The following is a 19,312-nucleotide window of genomic DNA, read 5'->3' as shown; positions in this document are numbered from 1 at the left end:
ATTCAAATAAATTTGTTTTGCCCTCCCTTTGTATTAAAGAAGGTCTGATTTTTTTCTTTTTCTTTCATGGGTATTTACAGTACTTTAATAAAAAATTTGGGTTAAATATTTGGTCATAGGCACTGTATTGTTTGCCGAATGTTGTCTTTAACTCCACAAAACTCCCCGCAAATTCCCATTTAATTTTTTATGCCAACCTGTGAGGTATTGAAACTGTGATGGGGAAAGCTTTGATGCAGAAGAGATAACTATTCAAGACATATATACAGTGAATCTAAGGTCATCTTGGGGAGAAAGGTATTAGCAGCTGTTAGACAATCTACATGCTAGTTCTGGCACTGCCACTAGCTGGAGAAGCAGCTTTACCTTTCTGGGGCATAGTTTTTCCAAATCTGCAAATTAAAGGGGTTGGTTTAGATCTCTCCGGGTTCTAAAATATTCTGTCAATAGATCAATAGAACTTCCAAGGTTGAAAGACTTTAAAAATATACTTCTAAAAATAAGGGATGCAGGTTGGTTGTTGACCTTTGCTCTTGAAGGGGAGTAAGTTTACACAGTGTTTTCACACATATTATCACATTTGGTCCTCAACAACCTGGCAAGGTAGACAGAGCAAAAATTTTTACTCCATAGTATAAATAATGAGACTGAGGCTCAGAGAGCTTAAACAACCTACCTAAAGGTAATTCAGATATTAATGAAGCCGAGGTTTTGAATACAGTTTTTCTTTCAAGTCTCCTGTTGTTCAGGAGTGTTCCACTCTTTGTGATCACATTTGGGATTTTCTTGCCAAATGTGCTGGAGTGGTTTGCCATTTGCTTCTCTGGTTCATTTTACAAATGAGGAACTGAGGAAAACAGGGTTAAGTGACTTGTCCAGGATCACCCACCTAGTGTGTGTCTGAGGCTGATTTGAACTCATGAAGATAAGTCTCATCAATTCCAACTCCAGTGCTCTCCACTATGTCACCTAGTTGTCCCTTACATACCACTACAAAAATACAGTAAACTATTTCCCACAAACTTTTGGTTAATTGAATTTCATTTTCTTAAAAATTCAGTAATGTCAGTTTTTTTCTGGATCATTTTATGCATTTCCATTCTTTAGTATTTTTCTTGATTTGAATAACTTTTATCCCCAAGACAGGATTTACCTCATCCTTAAAAAAAGAGAAAGGGACCTTTACTGGACCTTGGCATCCCTTAGAACTACTGCCCTACATTTGTCTTTCTTTTTACAGCCAAAATCCTAAAAAAAGTTAACTACCTCTGTTTTTTTTTCCATTTTCTTGCTTACTCACTTCTCAAGTCCTTGGAATTGAGCTTCCTATTTCACTACTACAACTAAAAGTGATGCTGTCTTCTAAGTTATCCATCAGGAGGACCTGAGTTCAAATCTCACCTCAGACACTTGACACGCACTAGCTGTGTGACCTTGGGCAAGTCACTTAACCCCAATTGCCCCATCCTGGATCATCTCCAGCCATCCTGATGAATATCTGGTCACTGGATTCAGATGGCTCTGGAGGAGAAGTGAAGTTGGTGAACTGCACAGCCCTCCCTCACTCAAAACACAGTTGAGTGCAAGTCTTGTCATTATTTCTCTGATGGAATGGTCTTCTTCAGCAATGAAGGATGAACACACACACATATTGCTTGCTAAATCTTAAGATCTTTTTCTCTGTTGATCTACTTCTTCATCTTTCTACAGAATTTGATGCTGTTGTTTATTCCTTCCTCCTGAATGCTCTCTCCTCTCTGGATTTTTGTGACCCTTCTTTGGCTTGGAGATCTTATTTCTCAGTCTTCTTTGCTTAGCAGGGCATGAAGCAAACTCTGCTCCCTAAGCAAATGAGTGCCCTCCAAACTTTGTCCTCAACTTTCTTCTCTTCTTTCTTTTTGGCATAGTGGATAGAGTTCTGAACCTGTTGTCACTAGACCTGAGTTTGACTCCTTCCCCAGACATTTATTTACTATGTCACCCTGGGCCTTAACCTCTCAGAATCTCAGGTTCCTCATCTATAAAATGAGCCCAATAATAATAATAATAATATCTCTTTCACAAGAATTTTGTGAGACTCAAATAAGTTATTATATTTAAAGTGCTCTGAAAACCTTGAAGCACCACAGAAATGTCACTTATCATCATCATCATCATCATCATCAACATCTTCTTATTCTTCTTCTCTCTTTTGATAGGGTTTAGATAGAAACTGTCCTGGGACTCCTCACTATCTTGTTATTTTAAAAAAATGGAATATTCTACAGACTATTGGAGTGGAAGATAAAAATAACTCCTTTTCTAGTTGAATAGAAGTGTTGGCCTATAAGTTCATTATGTTCTGGAGGCTCACTGAAGACATCCTTGGTATACAACTTCAGTAGTAGACAGGCCTATAGAAATAATATACATCTCACTCTAGTTCCACATGATTTTGATCTACTCAGCTTGGTTGGCATATTTAGAAAGGTTTTCATTTAATGTAGCTAAGAAATCATTAGTGTTTGGCATAGTGATAGCTATGAAAAATGCAGTTTTTTTTTACAAATAATTGTCATTCCTTTTATTAATGTTATCAATCAGTTGTCTCTATGCAAATGATTCATAGATTTTTATCTCGAATGCTAGACTATCTCCTGAATACCTGTTGAATAGGTACAGCTGGATGTGCCATAACAGCACAAACTCATCTTGTCCAAAATAGAATTCTTTATCATCCATGCTTTGTCCACTTCTCCTCTAAATGTCTTTTTGCATTAAGGGCACATCGCTCTGTAGGCTTCCAGCAAATTGGAAAGACTATTTATGGAGGATCTGAGGGCAAGAATCTTGAAGGATTAGAAGGTGTGTTAGTTGCTGCCTCCAGTTAACGGAAAGGAAGAGCATATCACTGAGGCCAATGATCCACTGAAGTACAATGGGTTAATCAAGGAACTTTCTTTGGTGAATTCAGTTTAATCAGTTTACAGGGCATTGAGCCTTTATTTAAGACATTAGATTGACATCTCCCCACTCCGGACATGGATGGAATGTACCCCTGGCACTTTGTTAAGAAGACAAAAGATTGGTCTCTGGAACTAGAGCTGCCTGACACCCTTTTACTTGGCTTAATCAGCTAGAATTCACCAAGACTCTTAGGTTGCTTTTCCTTTCCACTTCTTTTCTAAGAGAGCACAGCAGATCCAGGGAAGGGGCTTTATCTCATCTTCAACACCATCACCATGATTAATGGAAGGCTTGAGTCAGAATCACATGGGAGTTTCATGTACTTATCTGAGCCCATATAGCCCAAGAGGAGAGTTCCTGGACATGTTTTGTTTTTCTTCCTACCCCTGGCCCCCCCTTCCCTTCATTCCCATTCTTATTTCAGGTAGAAATCAAAGACTTAAGAGTGAAATCTAGGAGATGGCTGGTGCTGGAGGAGGGGTAGAATTTCCAGAAAGAATATATATGTATTGTTACCCATGTGGTCCTAGAGGGAAATTAAAGGGACTATTCATTTGTTTCAGTTATGTCTGACTATTTGTGACCCCATTTGGGACTTCATTGGCATTCCCTTTTCCAGCTCCTTTTACAGATGAGGAAACTGGAGCAAACAGGGCTAAGTGACTTGCCCAAGGTCACACAGACAATAAGTATCTGAGATCAGATTTGAACTCAGGTCTCCCTGTCTCCAGGTGGAGACCTCTATCCACCTATCTGCCCTATTTATACCAGTTACCCTAAAGAAATATATGGGATCAAAAGGAATATTAAACTAAAAAGTTACATGTTATGAGACATGAGAGATTAATATATGCTACTTTAAGATAGGCTGCTTTAACTATTGTGATCTGACACATCTAATATTTAACTCTGTCCTTATTAGATGAATATGGACAGAAGCAATCTCCCTTGTTTTTCCTTAAGTCTTCATTTTGGTTCCAAAAGCAAAAGGCTGTTCATGAGGTTCTGGAGAATGAAATCAACCCTGAGCATTACTCTGACTCTTTTGAACCAATATCACCAGAATTCCATGGAAAAGAAGCCATCAGGTAAACAATTTTTCAAGCATACAAATTAATGCTACAGGCTAATAAGCTAACCAGGGCACCATAGCCACTTTTAAATGAAAATTTGAAGTATCCATTCTATATCTTTCCTCTGAACTGGTCTTCTGAAAGCATACTTGGACCTTTCCTACTTCTATTTCAAAGGAAAATTTCTATAAAGTGTATGTATTCCAACATTTCAATTTATTACATCTGTGTACTAGTTCTAAGCCCAATTTTATATTGCCCATAATTTTAGTCCACTTTCTTTCTATTCAACTTCTGTCTTTTACCTTGGTTCTTCTACTCCATCTTGTTTCTTGCTCTGCCTCTTATTTTTTCCTAAACTAATCTTTTTTGTCTCTTTTCTCTTCCCTTCCTATTGCTTCCTCTGCTTTTTTGAATTGGGAGTATAAGAGAGGAAACTGAGAAATAAGGAGCCAGCTTAAATTTGAAGGGAATATTGCATTCGTATGTATCCATATTTTATTGTGTATCATTTTTAATTTGATTTAAAAATTACAAGTTTTTTCTTTTAACAATTTTAAGGACATGAAATATCTCATTTGGTAGTATTGTCTTTTTAAAGTGTTTTTGGGCAACGCTAATAAGAAATCCTTCTAAAGTGACTATTATCCCTTTTCTCCAAATTATAAAACTGAATCTTGGGAAGACAGGATGCTCCTTTGATTATCTGTGGGATCTTTGTGATCAGTGTCCAATTAAGGGATTGGATGATGCTGACCATACTTATCTTCTCAAATTGAGACAGGTTTTTTGTTTGTTTCTTGAACACCAAATGAATGTTTCAGAGGCTGAAAGCCTGGTCAGGTTCTCTTTTACACTGTGAATTTCCTCCTAATATTTATCTATTATATGATTTCTGAGAATAGAGGGGAATCTGGGACTATCCCTTCCCTGAGATTCTTTTTAAAATTATGGAGTTCCTTTGGACACAGGACCGAGGAGACTGTGTTTCTGTACCTTGTATCTCTTGTACCCTCTTCCTCTTAACTCATCTCTCTCTTCCATATCTGCAAAGCCCTCCAGGACTGCTGCAGCCTATACTAAATCTCTTCCTACTCTGAACAACTAAGTGATAAGTACACTTATTATTTAAATTATGCAAAGTAGAATGAAAGAATTTAGGAATAATAAAAATGGACTTTTATCTTGTCATATTCTCTTACGTGTATAATTGTAAGCTGTAAGAGAGCAGGGACCATTTCTTAAACCTCTCATCTGTCTCTTATGATATTTAGCACAGTTTAAGGAGTAAGTAGATACTTCTATTAATATATACAAAATTGGAATAGAAACAGGTATAGAAAATAGAGGTTAATGGTCACTTTTCTGGATGAAGTACAGCCAACAGAGGTCCCCAAAAGTAGTTCTGGTAACAGTTTAATTGGACATTTTTGTAAATGATCTGGAAGTAAAAATTCTCAGTGAGTTCTACAAGTGTGTTAATAATATTAAGCTATTCTGATGAATGAAATGCTATACCAACAGGGATTATTTACAAGAACTTATGAAGAACTCTCAAAATTATTGAAAAGGGGGTAAGATGAGACTCAATTTAGACATACATAAAGTAATTTTACAGAAATAAATAACATAAAATATGGATTAAGATTATGTTTTCTGGGTGTGGTTTATAACCCAATAATAATATCCTAGAAGTCATTGATAACTCAACCGAAAGTCTCCACTGAATGTGTTGTTATGGTCAAAATTCTGGGCACTGTACGAAAGACTATTAGATTTAAAACAGAACTTTAGCCCATCCTCAACAGGTACACCTTTACAAAGAAATTTCAGATGCACGAAATTCAGATTTACAAAAAGGATAGATTGAGATATAGTTTGTTTGCATAATGAAATTTCTCTATATTTGGCACTTTTGAGTAGCAAGTCAATAAGTACAATTAACATTTTGATTTAAAAATACTCTATGAATATGTGTTTTCAGGAACATCTCTCTTGCATAAATCAAGATACAATTGTTAAAAATGTAGTGTACCTGTAGTAAACATAATAAATAAAAATAATAATAATAAAACAAAATAATAATAAAAGATAAAAAAAATTAAAAATGACCAAGAAAATGTAATTGAAATGATCAAGAGGAAGAAATAACTTTCATATGAGGATAGAAGACCATCAGATTAGAATTCTTCAGTTTAGAAAGATATAAGCTGATTGAAGACATATTAAACATGAAGAATATAGAAGGTGCTTCCCACTAAAGTATTGCTATTGTACCTCATTTCAATGTGGAGATCTTAGATCTTCAAAGACTCTGTCAGTAGAGCAATAGTTTGGCAAATCCTACCAACCTAGAAGGGATTCCAGTAAAATAAACCAGTAGTCATTGTATGAGTTATTTTTTGCTTGTTTGTTTGAAATCTGAGAGCCAGAATAGCAAAGTGCTGAAAAACTCATTATGAGAAGTTTAATCATTGGATGGTAAAATCTTTTGGCCTCAGTACTTCGTGAAAAGCATGGAGACATTTTAATCTATGATGGTGTAGATAGTAGCATCTTTTGAAATATCTGTGTATGGGTAAGATGAATGCAGACGTGGCTTCTAAATTATGGAACACTAGAATTAAGGAGTTACTTTTCGAAACTTGAAAAGGTTTATTTTAAAATGAGCATGACAATTCTATTTTTCCTGAGAAGTACTGAATGTATGGAGTCCTTTGGATTAGAGGATCTCCAAGATCCCTTCTGGTTCTAAATTTGTGAGTCAGTGATCTCCAAAAGGTTTTAACAGGAGTAGTGTGTGTGTGTGTGTGTGTGTGTGTGTGTGTGTGTGTGTGTGTGTGCATCCTTCGTTGCTGAAGAAGGCCATGCCATCAGAGAAATAGTGATGTGACTTGCACTTGATTTTGTTTTTGAGTAAGTGAGGGTTGAACAGGAGTAGTATTGTTCAGCCTCAGGGAGTGACTGGTAACTAAAAATGAGGATATTGATGAACATAAGGTCTTAGTTTAAGGCAATCTGCGACATGATAAAACCAAGGGAAACCCATGGGGGAAACAGATTCTTGGAATTAACCCAGATGGTTTTACCTTCATATATAAATAATACAGATTTCTAGGAACAGGGATGAGCCTTCACCTCCAAAAGAATTATGTTTGTCCTAATTAGGCAAGGACCTTTAAGGTCAAAAGAACATTCCTTCTTGGTTATGCTGGAATCTGCTAGAGCAGGCTCAGGAGAACCAATTGTTAAATATTCTGTGTGAGCATTTACACCTCAGAAATTGCAAACATTACAAATTAGGGCTTGATTTATTGTTTGCGTGTTTAGACTTAAGAAAGTGATGGAGAAAATGTCAATAATGCAGGTTAATTAATTAGTTATAACTTAATTTAATATATAATATATATAATATAATATATAATATATGACATATTATTATATTTAATAATAATATATAATTTAATTTAATATTTAGTTTTTCCCAATTACATGTAAAAGCAATCTTTCACATTTGTTTTTAAAATTTTTTCCCTAAGTCTCTCCCTCTCTCCTCTCCCCTCTTCCAGTGAGAAGGCAAGCAATTTACTATAGGTTACACAGGTTTAATCATGCAAAGCATTTTCCCATATTAACCATGTTTTCAAAGAAAACACATACAACACCCCCCCAAAAAAAATTAAGAAAAAGTCTACCTCAATCTGTATTCAGACCACACCAATTCTTTCTCTGGAGATGGATAGCATTTGTCATCATAAATCCTTTAGAATTGTCTTGGATCATGGTATTCCTGAGAATAGCTAAATCATTTATATCACAATCATATACAACTTGTTCATCCATTCCCCAATTGATGGACATTTCCTCAATGGCCAATTCTTTAATGTGGATTAGACTGAAAGTGTACTATGTGTATATTTTGCTTTTTTGGGGGGGCAGTACTAACTTTGAAGTTTGGAAACCTTGCTGCAGAATCCTCAAAATACAACATGTGTTTTGCTTTGCCTATCTCTTAGGTCATCTCTGAATTATATTATTTATGCTTTAAGTTTTTAGTTGGTAGATGCTAAGTGATCATAAAACATTATTCACTTTTCTTTCAGAATCAGAAACATTCGAAAAGAATATAAAGGGAAGCCTGAAAAAGTAGAAGCTTTGAAAGGTAAAGAGCAAAATTTCAATATATATAATGTTATATTAGCAATGGATTGCTTATGTAGATTAAATTTTTTCTTATGGTGAGGAATAGTGCAGGCACCACAAAATTTATTCCTCATTCTAACTTATATATAGTTTTACCTTCTTAGTGAAATACAACCAGCTTCTCATGTTTAGGAGAAGAAAGTGATATGGTCATCTCTGAAACGTGACACGAATAGGATATGAAATTCTGAGCCCTTTTAGGGTTTTCAGGGACTTCATAGGACCATAGAACGATTCTGTAATTTCAAAACTGTTCTTTTACCCAATTGTCTTTTTTTTTTCCTTTTAGAATGGTGGGATAGTTTGTTTAAAGTACTTTTAGCCACACAGTAGTTTCTTACTGACAATTAGGTGTTATAGTTTGTAGAGTCAGAAAGGCTTAAACAACTCTTTTGGACTTTATATCTTCTGGCAAGAACATAGTTTTGATACTCATTGCCTCAGACACTTGTGAACAAGGGCTAGATAACTAACCTCAGTCTGACTCAGTTTTTTCATCTGTAAAATGAGGGTGATAAGGCTATCTCCTCATTGGGTTGTTGTGAGGATCCAATGAGATAATACATGTAAAGCACTTTGTAAACTTCAAAGTGCTATATAAATGCTACTATATACAATATAATACATAATGATACATAATTTTATTGAGTTGCAATTTATATATAATTTGGATATGAGATATATAATTTTATATATTTTATAACAACATGAATAGAGTGCTTCATAAATATATATGCATCATCATATATGGCAAGTATTATGCTAAGTATTATCTCATTTGATTGTCACAATTAGTGGGTATTATTATTACAACCATTTTATAGCTGAGGAAATTGAGGCAAGCAGAGGTGAATTGAATTGCTTGGCGTCGCGCGGATAATAAGTGACTGAAGTTGAATTTGAACTTAATTCTTCCTGACTCCAGGTCTGGTGCTGTATCTACCATACCACATGCCAATGAGAATAAAGCAGAACTCTTTGTCAACATGTACTTTTATATTTTTATTATGTCTTCTGTGAGGAAGAAATCAATTTATTATTCAGTCATTCATGTTCAACTTTTTGTGGCTCCATGCACCATAGCCTTCTGTCCTTCACTATCTTTCAAAGCCTGTCCAAGTTCATGTTTGTTGTTTCCATGACACTATCTATCCATCTCATCTTCTGCTGTCCCCTTTTCCTTTCAATCTTAAAAAAGCAATTATTACTATGATAAGTATAGCTAGCATTTAAATAGTGCTTTAAAGCTCAGAAATCCTTTACAAATATTATCCCATGTTACAGTTACAACCATTGAAGGTAGACATTATTGTTATTCCTATTTTAATGATAAGGAAACTGAAGCAAATTGAGGTGTCGCGGTTTACCCAGGGTCACACAGTTAGTAAGTATCTGAGTGCAGATTTGAACACAGGTCTTCCTGTCTCTAGGGTTAGTGCTCAGATATTAAAATATAAGACATTCTGAGAAACTGCTAAAAAAAAAATTACATCTTCACCTCATTTCTCCTTTGTCTAAACAATACCTTCAAGGTTTACATCTTCTGGAAAGCAAGAGCATTGCTTCAATACTTACTAATATTTATGGTCATCTCCTCCAAGAAGTAAGTAGTCATAGAAAACCTCCTCCACCGCCAATAAGTATTGAGTGTGTTACCTAAGAGCTCCCAACCTCTCAAACACATAAGGTATATATCCAAGTCTAGAAACGTCCATCTCAGAATTACTCTTTGATCACCTGTCTTCAGGTAAAGGAAACAAAATAGATGAGGCACTTATGGGTCAAAGATTCAAGCAGGCTTAGTCAAAATTAATTTTCTTATGACCATATTTGAGCAGTTGCCATAGCTTACAGGGAAAGAGAAATTCATTTTCCCCACCTCACAAGAGATCTAAGAGAGAATTCCAAACTTTCTATACAGTAGAGAGAAAGAAGAGATCGAGAACAAACAGAAGTTGTTTCCTGTAGAAGTCTACTAAATGAACAGCTAGCTCTTCTTGACTCAGTGGTCAGTCCTTTTTGATATAGCTGGAGCTTCAGGGCACCAAGGGATTGTTATGCTTTCCCAAAGTCCTTTGATGTTGAGCACATATATCCCCAGAAATGGCCCAAAGGAACTCAGTTCAGGTGCATGAATACTCCTTGGGATGAGCTCTAACTTTGCTCTATTGTTAAAAAACAAAACAGAATTTTAAAAATGAGAATATCAGAGAATTGCTGAGTGAGTTTAGTTTGTCCTATTCCAAATTCCTTTATTTCCTTTTCCCTCCATAGTCCCCTTCCATCCTCTCCCCTACCTTTCCCCACTCCCCATGCCCAAACCATGCCTAGTGGTCTGGAAGACACAGAATTCTATGTCTAGTTTTAACATCTCAGATAAAAGGTAGATTCTTCCTGTTTTAATTTCAGGTTTACTACTGGATATCTATGAAGGCCAGATCACTGCAATACTTGGTCACAGTGGAGCTGGGAAATCAACCCTGTTAAATATTCTTAGTGGATTATCTGTTCCATCAGAAGGTGAGAGAATCATTTCACAAAGGCAGATTGATAAATCAAGGATCATGTGGGAGCCAATAGACAGCATTCTCCCCAAATAGATGCTTGCCAGAGTGTATTAGAAATTTCTCTAAGCTATAGTTTTTCTGAGTTGTGCAATTTTCAATTGGAGAAAAAAGTGTTTGTTGACAATTCCATGAGAATGGCTATCTTCAATCAGTGTGTATTTCTGTGAAAATTAACATTTGTGTAAATACCATTTTTTGTCAATGATGTAATTATCAGTATTTGTAAAATATCCCATATCTTAAAAATCTGTTATTTGAATAATCTACTAATGATTTAATATATTTTGGAAGTTAAGGCATAATTTTCACTTGATTATGGTCTAAACAAAAGTAAAGTATGTCACCCAGCTTAACTTCTGATTTTAGGCTCAATTACAATCTATAAAAATAGACTAAACTTTACCCAGCACATTGTCACTTAGATATTAACTTGTTTTAACTTATGTTTTTAGGTTCAGCTACCATCTATAATAATAAACTCTCTGAAATGACTGACTTGGAAAAAATAAGGAAGATCATTGGTGTTTGTCCACAGTGCAATGTTCAACTTGACTTTCTTACTGCACGAGAAAATCTCAGACTATTTGCTAAAATAAAAGGGATTCATTCACAGAAAGTGGAACAAGAGGTAGATGAGGATGAGAAAATTGGCTAGATGGATCCTTATTTTTTTGACTTATTTATGTTCTATTATTTAAAAGCTATAAAGTGTACAAAATTTAGAAAGGGAAGTCCTAGGAAAGTTCCTTTATATATATAATGAATAGTAAATATAAAATAATTCACCTATAGCATTTTGGATTTTTGAATTTAATATTCTCTCTTGGGTAGGTACAGCTAATTTTAACACAACTGGAAATGAAAAATATCCAAGATACCCTTGCAATAAATTTAAGTGGTGGACAAAAAAGAAAGCTATCTTTTGGGATTGCCATTTTAGGAGATCCTCAGGTAAGTGGCACAAGACTTTCAAATGATTGAGACAATACTCAAAACTGTTAGGAATAGTTTGTGATTTGTTTTGTGATTCGAAATAATCAGAGGGAATAAATAGCAAAATTGAATGCATGGTTTTTAAGTTCTTAGCATCTCCTCTCCACACCCCCCCTAATTAATTTCTGAGGATTGATATGAAGGTTAAAAATATACATTTTAAGGATGTTTTCTGGAAGACCTTGCATGCAGAATGAAAAGTACTGTGGCTTCCACATAGTGCTATTGGCATTTAATGTGTGTTAAAGTTTATTAGCATTTAACATGTGTGAGATTCAATTTAAACGTTTTCACAAAAATCCTTTTACATGTGTTCTTCCTTTACAGGTTTTGCTGTTGGATGAACCAACTGCTGGATTGGATCCCTTTTCACGGCATCAAGTGTGGAACCTTCTAAAAGAAAAGAAATCAGACCGTGTGATCCTCTTCAGTACCCAGTTCATGGATGAGGCTGATCTCCTAGCTGGCGAGTCTTAGTTTCCTTTCACTATTATAATCAGGAATTGAACAGGTCAAAGAATGACAGGTGTTACCTAAGCCTCTGTCTTTACTGGTAATCAAAGTGAAATGGAACAAGAGAGTCTTGCTTCCAATTCATTTCTATACTTTCAGTTATCACAGTATCTTTTACTAATAGTGAGATTTGAAGAAATCTCTAGTGAAATTTCTAGTGAAGAAATTTTATTCTTGCCTCCCAAGTTGGGCAGTATTATATTATATTGTTATGTTATGTTATATTGTATTATATATTATTATATTGAGACATCCAGATAATACTGAAGCATGACCAGTTGAGAAATGAAGATATCTCATAAATATCCAAAGAAGAGAGCATGACAAGGTTGAATTTTTTTTTTCGCCTTAAAAAGTGTTCCAAGTCGTCAGAAGGACATGCTCAAGTTTAGAATGTTTCACCTTAACTGGGTTCTAGGTTTCACTATGTCTTAAACTTTAAACTGCAATCAATGTGTTAAATGTAAAGGGATAATTATTTTTTTGGATCTGTGAATTACCTCAACTAATCCATGGAGTGAAAGAACTCCCTAATCTAGGTCTCATTTGCTTCTTTTTGCTCAGATCGGAAAGTGTTTATATCCAGTGGAAGGTTGAAGTGTGCAGGCTCTTCATTGTTTCTGAAGAGGAAGTGGGGGATTGGATATCACTTAAGGTACAATGTTTATGGGAAGTGTGGGTCCAAATCTGATGCAATCATATATGAGGCATTCATATATAAGGTAATTGATGGATTTGTAAAAAAGATGTAAACTAGAAGTGAGACTCTTTTTGAACCATGAAATACATAGCTTTTAACAAAATAATTTTTATTGATATCTTCAGTTTTTCAATTAGTTAAATTTCCTCTCTTTATTCTGCCTCTCCCTCTAGAAAGCCTTCCTTTATAACAATTTTAAAAAAGAAAGAGAAAGAAAAGGGGGCAAAAAGTAAAGCCAATCAATACATTACAAAGAAAATTCTGACATTATATTCAATATTTCATGCCCCTGCTCCCCCCACATCTGCAAAGAAATGGGGAAAATGTCTTTGCATATCTCATCTTTGGGGCCAAGCTTGTTCTTTGTAATTTTGCCACATTAATTTTTAAGTTATTTATTTTTTAAAGAGCATTTTGTAATTGAATCTATACAAGTATTGAATGTATTTTTGGTACATTTACTCTCAAAAATTATATTCATTTGTAGTTATTTTGAATGGGATTTCTCTATTATTGACTTTTAGATGTAGTTGTATAGAACATAGAGGCATATAAAATATAGAATATAGAAATGATGCTAGTGTTATAAGTTTATTTTATAGTCTAACTTTATTGAAGGTATTAATTGCCTTAGTTATTTTCTTCTATGATTCTTTAGGATTTAAAAACTAAACCATCATTTTATTTGAAATCTTTGAAGTTATCTGTCTTTGTTTATCTGTCCACCCACAATTTCTTTGTCTTGTCTTATTACTATTGCTAGCATTTCTAAAACTATGTAGAAATCATAGCTGAGTGAATGGACATCCTTGATTTACTCCCATATTTATTTGCAAAACTTCTGGTAAATACCTATTCATATAACGTTTATGTTGGGTTAAAGATGGATACTTTTTATGACATCCAAAAAGGATATTAATTTAACTATGCTATACAGATTTTTTAAAAAGTCAATATTGTACATTGTTAAAGGCTTTTAATATGTTCATTGGGGTAATCACGTAATTTGGGATGTTTTTGGTTTTAATAATTATGTTTGTTTTCCTAAAGTTGAAACACCTTTCTTTACCACTGGTACAAATGCCACTTGGACATAATGAATAATTTCTTGGATAAGTTACTGTGATTTCTAAAAGAATTTCATTTAAAAATTTGAGTTGAGTAAGGATATTCACCTATATCTCCCTTTCTTTGCTTTGTTCTTCTTTGATTTACACGTTAGAATTATAATTGTCTCATAGAAGTCTAGTGGAGTGTTCTTGGAGTTTGAGAATAATTTGAATAGTATTGGTATTAATCATTGTTTAAAAGATTAATAGAATTCTTCTATAAATGCATCAGAAATATGAAATTTTTTGGCTAGTTGTATTTCTTTTTCTCACATTTAAGGTCTCTTTTTAGTGTTCTTTTAGGATTCTTTATTACATTTTTAAAGATAATCCTTTGTTTTGCATTTTCAGTTTTGTTGGCTTATAATTCTGCATATTAAGTTCTGATAGTTATTTTTATTTCTTTTGGTTTACCTTATATACATATTGTCCATTACTGCTTCTTTCTGTTGTACTTCACTTTTTGAAAAAGCATCAATTCATCAGAGAGATAATAATGGTAGAAGCATTTCCCCAAGGTAGAAATTTCCACATGTCCCAAATTGTGTTGTGTAATCCCTTCTTCATGTTTGCTTTCTTTCCAATGGGCCATGATGCATCCCTTTTTTGGGTGCATGCCCTTCCACCCTTCTCATTACTGATCGTCTCTAAGAACTTTGATTTCCCTTCTTTTGAGGTAGAGTGTTGTTTTTGGATGTACAGCCCTAATGCTATAAGCGCTCTCTGTGTACCTTTCCTTTTTTTCTTGTTTCAGTCATTCTTTTTGTCACCTCACTCATTCTTCTCATGTTCTTATTCTTGTTATGAAACTTTTAGGAGTTATTTTCCTTATGTTATTTACCTATAGATTGGATTAGGATGCCTCATATGCTCTCCTCTATCCACTACCTTCCCTTTCACTTTTTATGCACCCTTCCACTTTGTAATTTAATGCCACCAAAACACTGTTTCATCTATGGAGATGATGGTTATAGTTAAGATCGTTTAGTCAATGGTACTTCAGGCTTGCTCCTCCACTGTCCTTTTTTCTTCTTTAAATTGCTTTTATCATTATCCCCTTGTGTAGTTTTAGAAATAAATCTCTGAATATGCCCCATAATTTCTTTGAAAACACATAGGAGTCTTTAACTTTCAAGTTTTTTTCTTTTAAATAATTTCTAGAAATGGGGTAATTTATTTCATTTCTTGTACTTTTCTTGGTAGCTATGTTTAAATAATAAATTGAACAATCTGGTTACATTTGAGTTCTCCTTCTTCCCCCAGAAAGCTCCAACTGCTTCTCTTTTAACAAATGGTCAAATTATTTTCTTTATAAACTCATATTTTTAGGTAATGTTCTTTGAGGTTGCATCTTGAGCTTCTTTGCTTTTTGTAGTGCTTCATCATCATCATCCCTTTCTATAGTTTCCAGTAGGTGTAAAATAGTAGTGTGATAATCAAGTTCCCTTTCTTTTACATTTGAATGTCTTTATACTGGTCACTTGCAGAATTTGTTGTCATTAGAATTGTTAAATTTAACCATTTTATGCCTTAGAGTTTGGAGTATATATATTTTGTATATTTTCTGGAAATCTGTAAATTCTTCCAGTTGGTGCTTTGTTTCCTGATTCAGAAATTCTGGGCAGTTTTCTGATGTTACTTCTTGTATTTCAAGGTTTTGTCTTATACTGATTTTCTGGGAGGTCCATGATTCTTAAATTATTTCTACAAATTCTGTCTTCTAGCTTAATGGTTTTGGGTTGCATAGAAATCATGTGTACTTTTAAAAACATGATTGCTTTTTATTTATCTTCTTCTAGATTTTCCTTTAGCATATTTGTATTCCTGGTCTGTTCTCTTTTTCACTTCTTTGGAAAGACTTGCCCTTGTGCATTCAGGTTTTTCTGTTTTTTAAATTATAGTTTTTTACCATTCAGGCCTTAAATTCTTTCATTTCATCATTTCTGGCTTCCCTAAAGATTCTGATTTTCCTTTAAACTTTTTTTGAAACATCCTGCTTCAGTCTCATGATCTTTTGGAAATCCATAGTGTTCTGTCTTTCATCAGTTGTTGACTCAATTTCTTTTGTTGCAATATTTTTTTTAGAGAGCTTTGTAATTTTTGGATATTTTGGTATTCATCTTCTCTTCCAATTTTAGTATCTTTTCTGTTGATTTCTCTGATTCTGATTTATCTTTTAAATTGAATTTTCTTCCTTTTGAAATATTTAGAGGCTTTAACCCTCACCCCCACCCCAATTATTCTCCTGTTGCTCATTTTTTCTGAGCTTTCCTTCAGTACTGTGTTATCCTTGAGCTTGAATCTAAAGCTGTCTCAGTCTCTTTCTACTTTGAGGGATTTACTTTTCACTAGCATTGGTCCTTGTTCTAAATAACTTCTGAGGTCACAGGACTGGCCCCTGCTGGATTTCAGTCCCCTTTCCTTAAGATCTATGAGTCACACATACTGGCCTTTAATCCTGGCTGTTCAATTCTCTGGCTGGGCTGAATCAGCACCTGCTGCTTTTTTTAAGGGTTCTCAAAGGGATAGGTGAGTATTCTAGGCAGAGCTACTCAATTCTTATCTTACTACTATTTTCTCTGCCAGGGAGAATGACCCTTGGACTTAAAAAGTCAGAATGAAAATAAGGAATAAGATAACAGTATTAGTAATAGCTAATATCTTTATAGCTCCAATTAGGTGCTATTTTAATCATTTTACAGATTAGGAAACTGAGGTTAAAAGCACTTAAGTGACTTTCCCAGGGTCATACAACTAGTAAATGTATGAAGGAATATTTCCATTCAGGTCTTCCTGACTCCAAGTTCAGCACTCTATCTACTTTGCTGCCTAGATGCCTCCAAGATAAACTGAGAAATAATTAGAGAGCACCTATTGACTTTGGATGAGCTCCCATTATATTGAAAAAATGTATACTTTTTTTCTTGATTCATTGTCAGTGACTTTTGAAAGATTCTGGAGAATGGGAAAGATAATTAGAAGTCTGAAATCTTGGAGAAAATTAAATGTTCCAATGTTCCAATTTTTTAAGAAAGAAGATAGTGGAGTATAAGATTCATAGTTCATTGAATTTGACTTTTGGTTCTTAGTTTTTCTCCATCTGTCTCTCTCTGTCTCTCTGTCTCTGTCTCTGTCTTTCTCTCTCTCTGTCTCTTTCTGTCTCTCTGTCTCTGTCTCTCTCTCTTTTTGTCTCTCTCTGTGTCTCTGTCTTTTTTTCTCTCCTTTTCTTTCTCTCTCCTCAAAGACCAAACCTTAAATCCATTTCACTCTGAATCTCATAGATTTGACCATGATAGGTATATTTTGGGCCCTATTGGCTGTGAGTGAATGTAAGTAATAACTGTTTCTCTTTTGATCAGCAACCCCGAAGGTCTTTCCCTCCCAATTTGATTTTTTTTTTTTTAATTTAAGGGGCTATCCCTTGCATCACTTCTTAAAGAGGCCTATTCACTGAATGGTCTTTACCTCACTCAAAATGAGAACCTGAAAAGGTCTTAGCCTAAAAGGGCCAGGGTTTTCCATTGCATCCTGGGCCACATCCAGTCATCCTGGTGAATATCTGGCCATTGGACCCAGGCTCTGGGGATGGCTCTGGAGGAGAAAGTGAGGTGGTGACCTTGCACATCCAGAGGCTGTGTATTAAAATGCTGAAAGACCTTGAGATTAGATCTTATGAAGATTTGCTGAAGTTAAGTAGAAATGTTTGAGCAGAAGAGGACACTGTAGGGGGAAAATAATAGTGGTCTTCAAATATTTGAAGGTCTACACAATGGAAGAACGACTAGACTTTTTCTGTATGGTCTTAGAGGGCAATGAATGGAAAACCTATAGAGTTCTAGGTATGTTGTCTTTGCCAATGAATGATAAGCCTTTTCCAAGCAAAAATTATGTTTTCTACTTTGTAGTTTCAAATGCTTAGTAAAACATTATTCATACACTCTACATTTAATTCAATTCATTATCTCTAAGTGCCACTGTGCTTAATAAATGCATTTTAATAGTAGTAGCATTGGATAAAACTCCCAATGATATATGTGTATTTTGCTATTTTTCTGCCTGATATCAGTTTGCATAGGAATGAGATATGTGATCCAGAAAGAATAACATCACTTGTCAAACACCACATCCCTGATGCCAAATTAGCAGCAGAGAGTGACGAAAAACTTGTGTATACATTACCTTTGGAAAGGACAAATAAATTTCCAGGTAATTTACTACATGGATGTAAAACAATGAAAATAAAAAAAACTGTATCAATATCAATCTAATAATTCCTGACAATTTATAGGTTTGAGTTTACAAGGCACAGGAAACTGATTGCTTACTCAAATTGCTATACCTGAAATTCAGATAATCCGGCACTGGATAATATGGTAACCTTACATTACATTAGATGGGTAATGTTATCCCTTGTCCATATACCAAAAGTTGTCATAGATAGAGTTATATACATATGTGAAGGATCACAAATTTGTGAAGAAGTAATTTTGGCGGTGTGGGGAGCTCCTGATGAGAAGACTCCCTCTACCTTCACAGATCACAACTCACCTGTAAGTTGGTAGATAAGTCCTAGTGAGTTGTTGGAGGCCAGTGGAGTTTAAGTGGCATGCCTAGAGTCACACAATGAGTAAATGACAGAAACAGAACTGGAACTTGAGTCTAGCACTATATGCTTGATGCCATGCTAGGTTTGAAGGACCTTGGCAGGGTTGGTTAATGAAGAAAACATATTAGCATACTTCTGCACTTGATTATACTTTTACTTTGAGAATGGGATTCTTTATTAGAAGAATAAAGCACAAATATTAGCTACTTGTTAATTAGGAAAGTTTTAAATGTGATTAACAATTTAGAGCAAAATTTAAATTTAGAGCAAAACTTAAAAATTAACTGCAACTGTATCTGAAACTTATAGTCATTTTTGTTACTAATATAAATGCCAATAAAATCAACTTTAGTTATTGATGAATCTTAATCCTTTACATTGCTTTAAACAAAGTCATTTAATGCTTCCTTTCACTAGAAATACTTTAATATTCAACCATTATACAAGATTCTCCTGTTAATTGAAATGAATTAATTTCTTCTTAATTGAAATTAATGTTCCCCTTCATAGTTTTTTTTAATACTGTTAAATACCTTAGAGGGTTATCCTAGAAATTATTTCATGCTAATTCTAGGAAAGACTTTAGGTCATTTCCCCTAAAT

At 34.4% G+C, this 19,312-nt stretch overlaps 1 protein-coding gene across 3 annotated transcripts in view; it reads left to right on the top strand.

The window, feature by feature from the left end:
* Window positions 1–19,312, top strand: part of LOC140528062 (ATP-binding cassette sub-family A member 10-like) — a 156,365-nt gene that overhangs the window by 63,362 nt on the left and 73,691 nt on the right. For all 3 annotated transcript variants that reach the window (XM_072645535.1, XM_072645537.1, XM_072645536.1), the window contains 8 exons: window positions 3,869–4,034; window positions 8,123–8,181; window positions 10,632–10,742; window positions 11,242–11,417; window positions 11,621–11,740; window positions 12,110–12,248; window positions 12,860–12,950; window positions 18,171–18,310. In XM_072645535.1, the coding sequence (XP_072501636.1) occupies window positions 3,869–4,034; window positions 8,123–8,181; window positions 10,632–10,742; window positions 11,242–11,417; window positions 11,621–11,740; window positions 12,110–12,248; window positions 12,860–12,950; window positions 18,171–18,310 (1,002 nt within the window). The remainder of the gene's footprint in view (window positions 1–3,868; window positions 4,035–8,122; window positions 8,182–10,631; window positions 10,743–11,241; window positions 11,418–11,620; window positions 11,741–12,109; window positions 12,249–12,859; window positions 12,951–18,170; window positions 18,311–19,312) is intronic.

This window comes from Notamacropus eugenii, chromosome 2 (assembly GCF_028372415.1).
Source record: "Notamacropus eugenii isolate mMacEug1 chromosome 2, mMacEug1.pri_v2, whole genome shotgun sequence".
Lineage (NCBI taxonomy): Eukaryota > Metazoa > Chordata > Mammalia > Diprotodontia > Macropodidae > Notamacropus > Notamacropus eugenii.
Note: the sequence above shows the minus strand (reverse complement) of the source record. Positions and strands in the feature narration are given on the sequence as shown.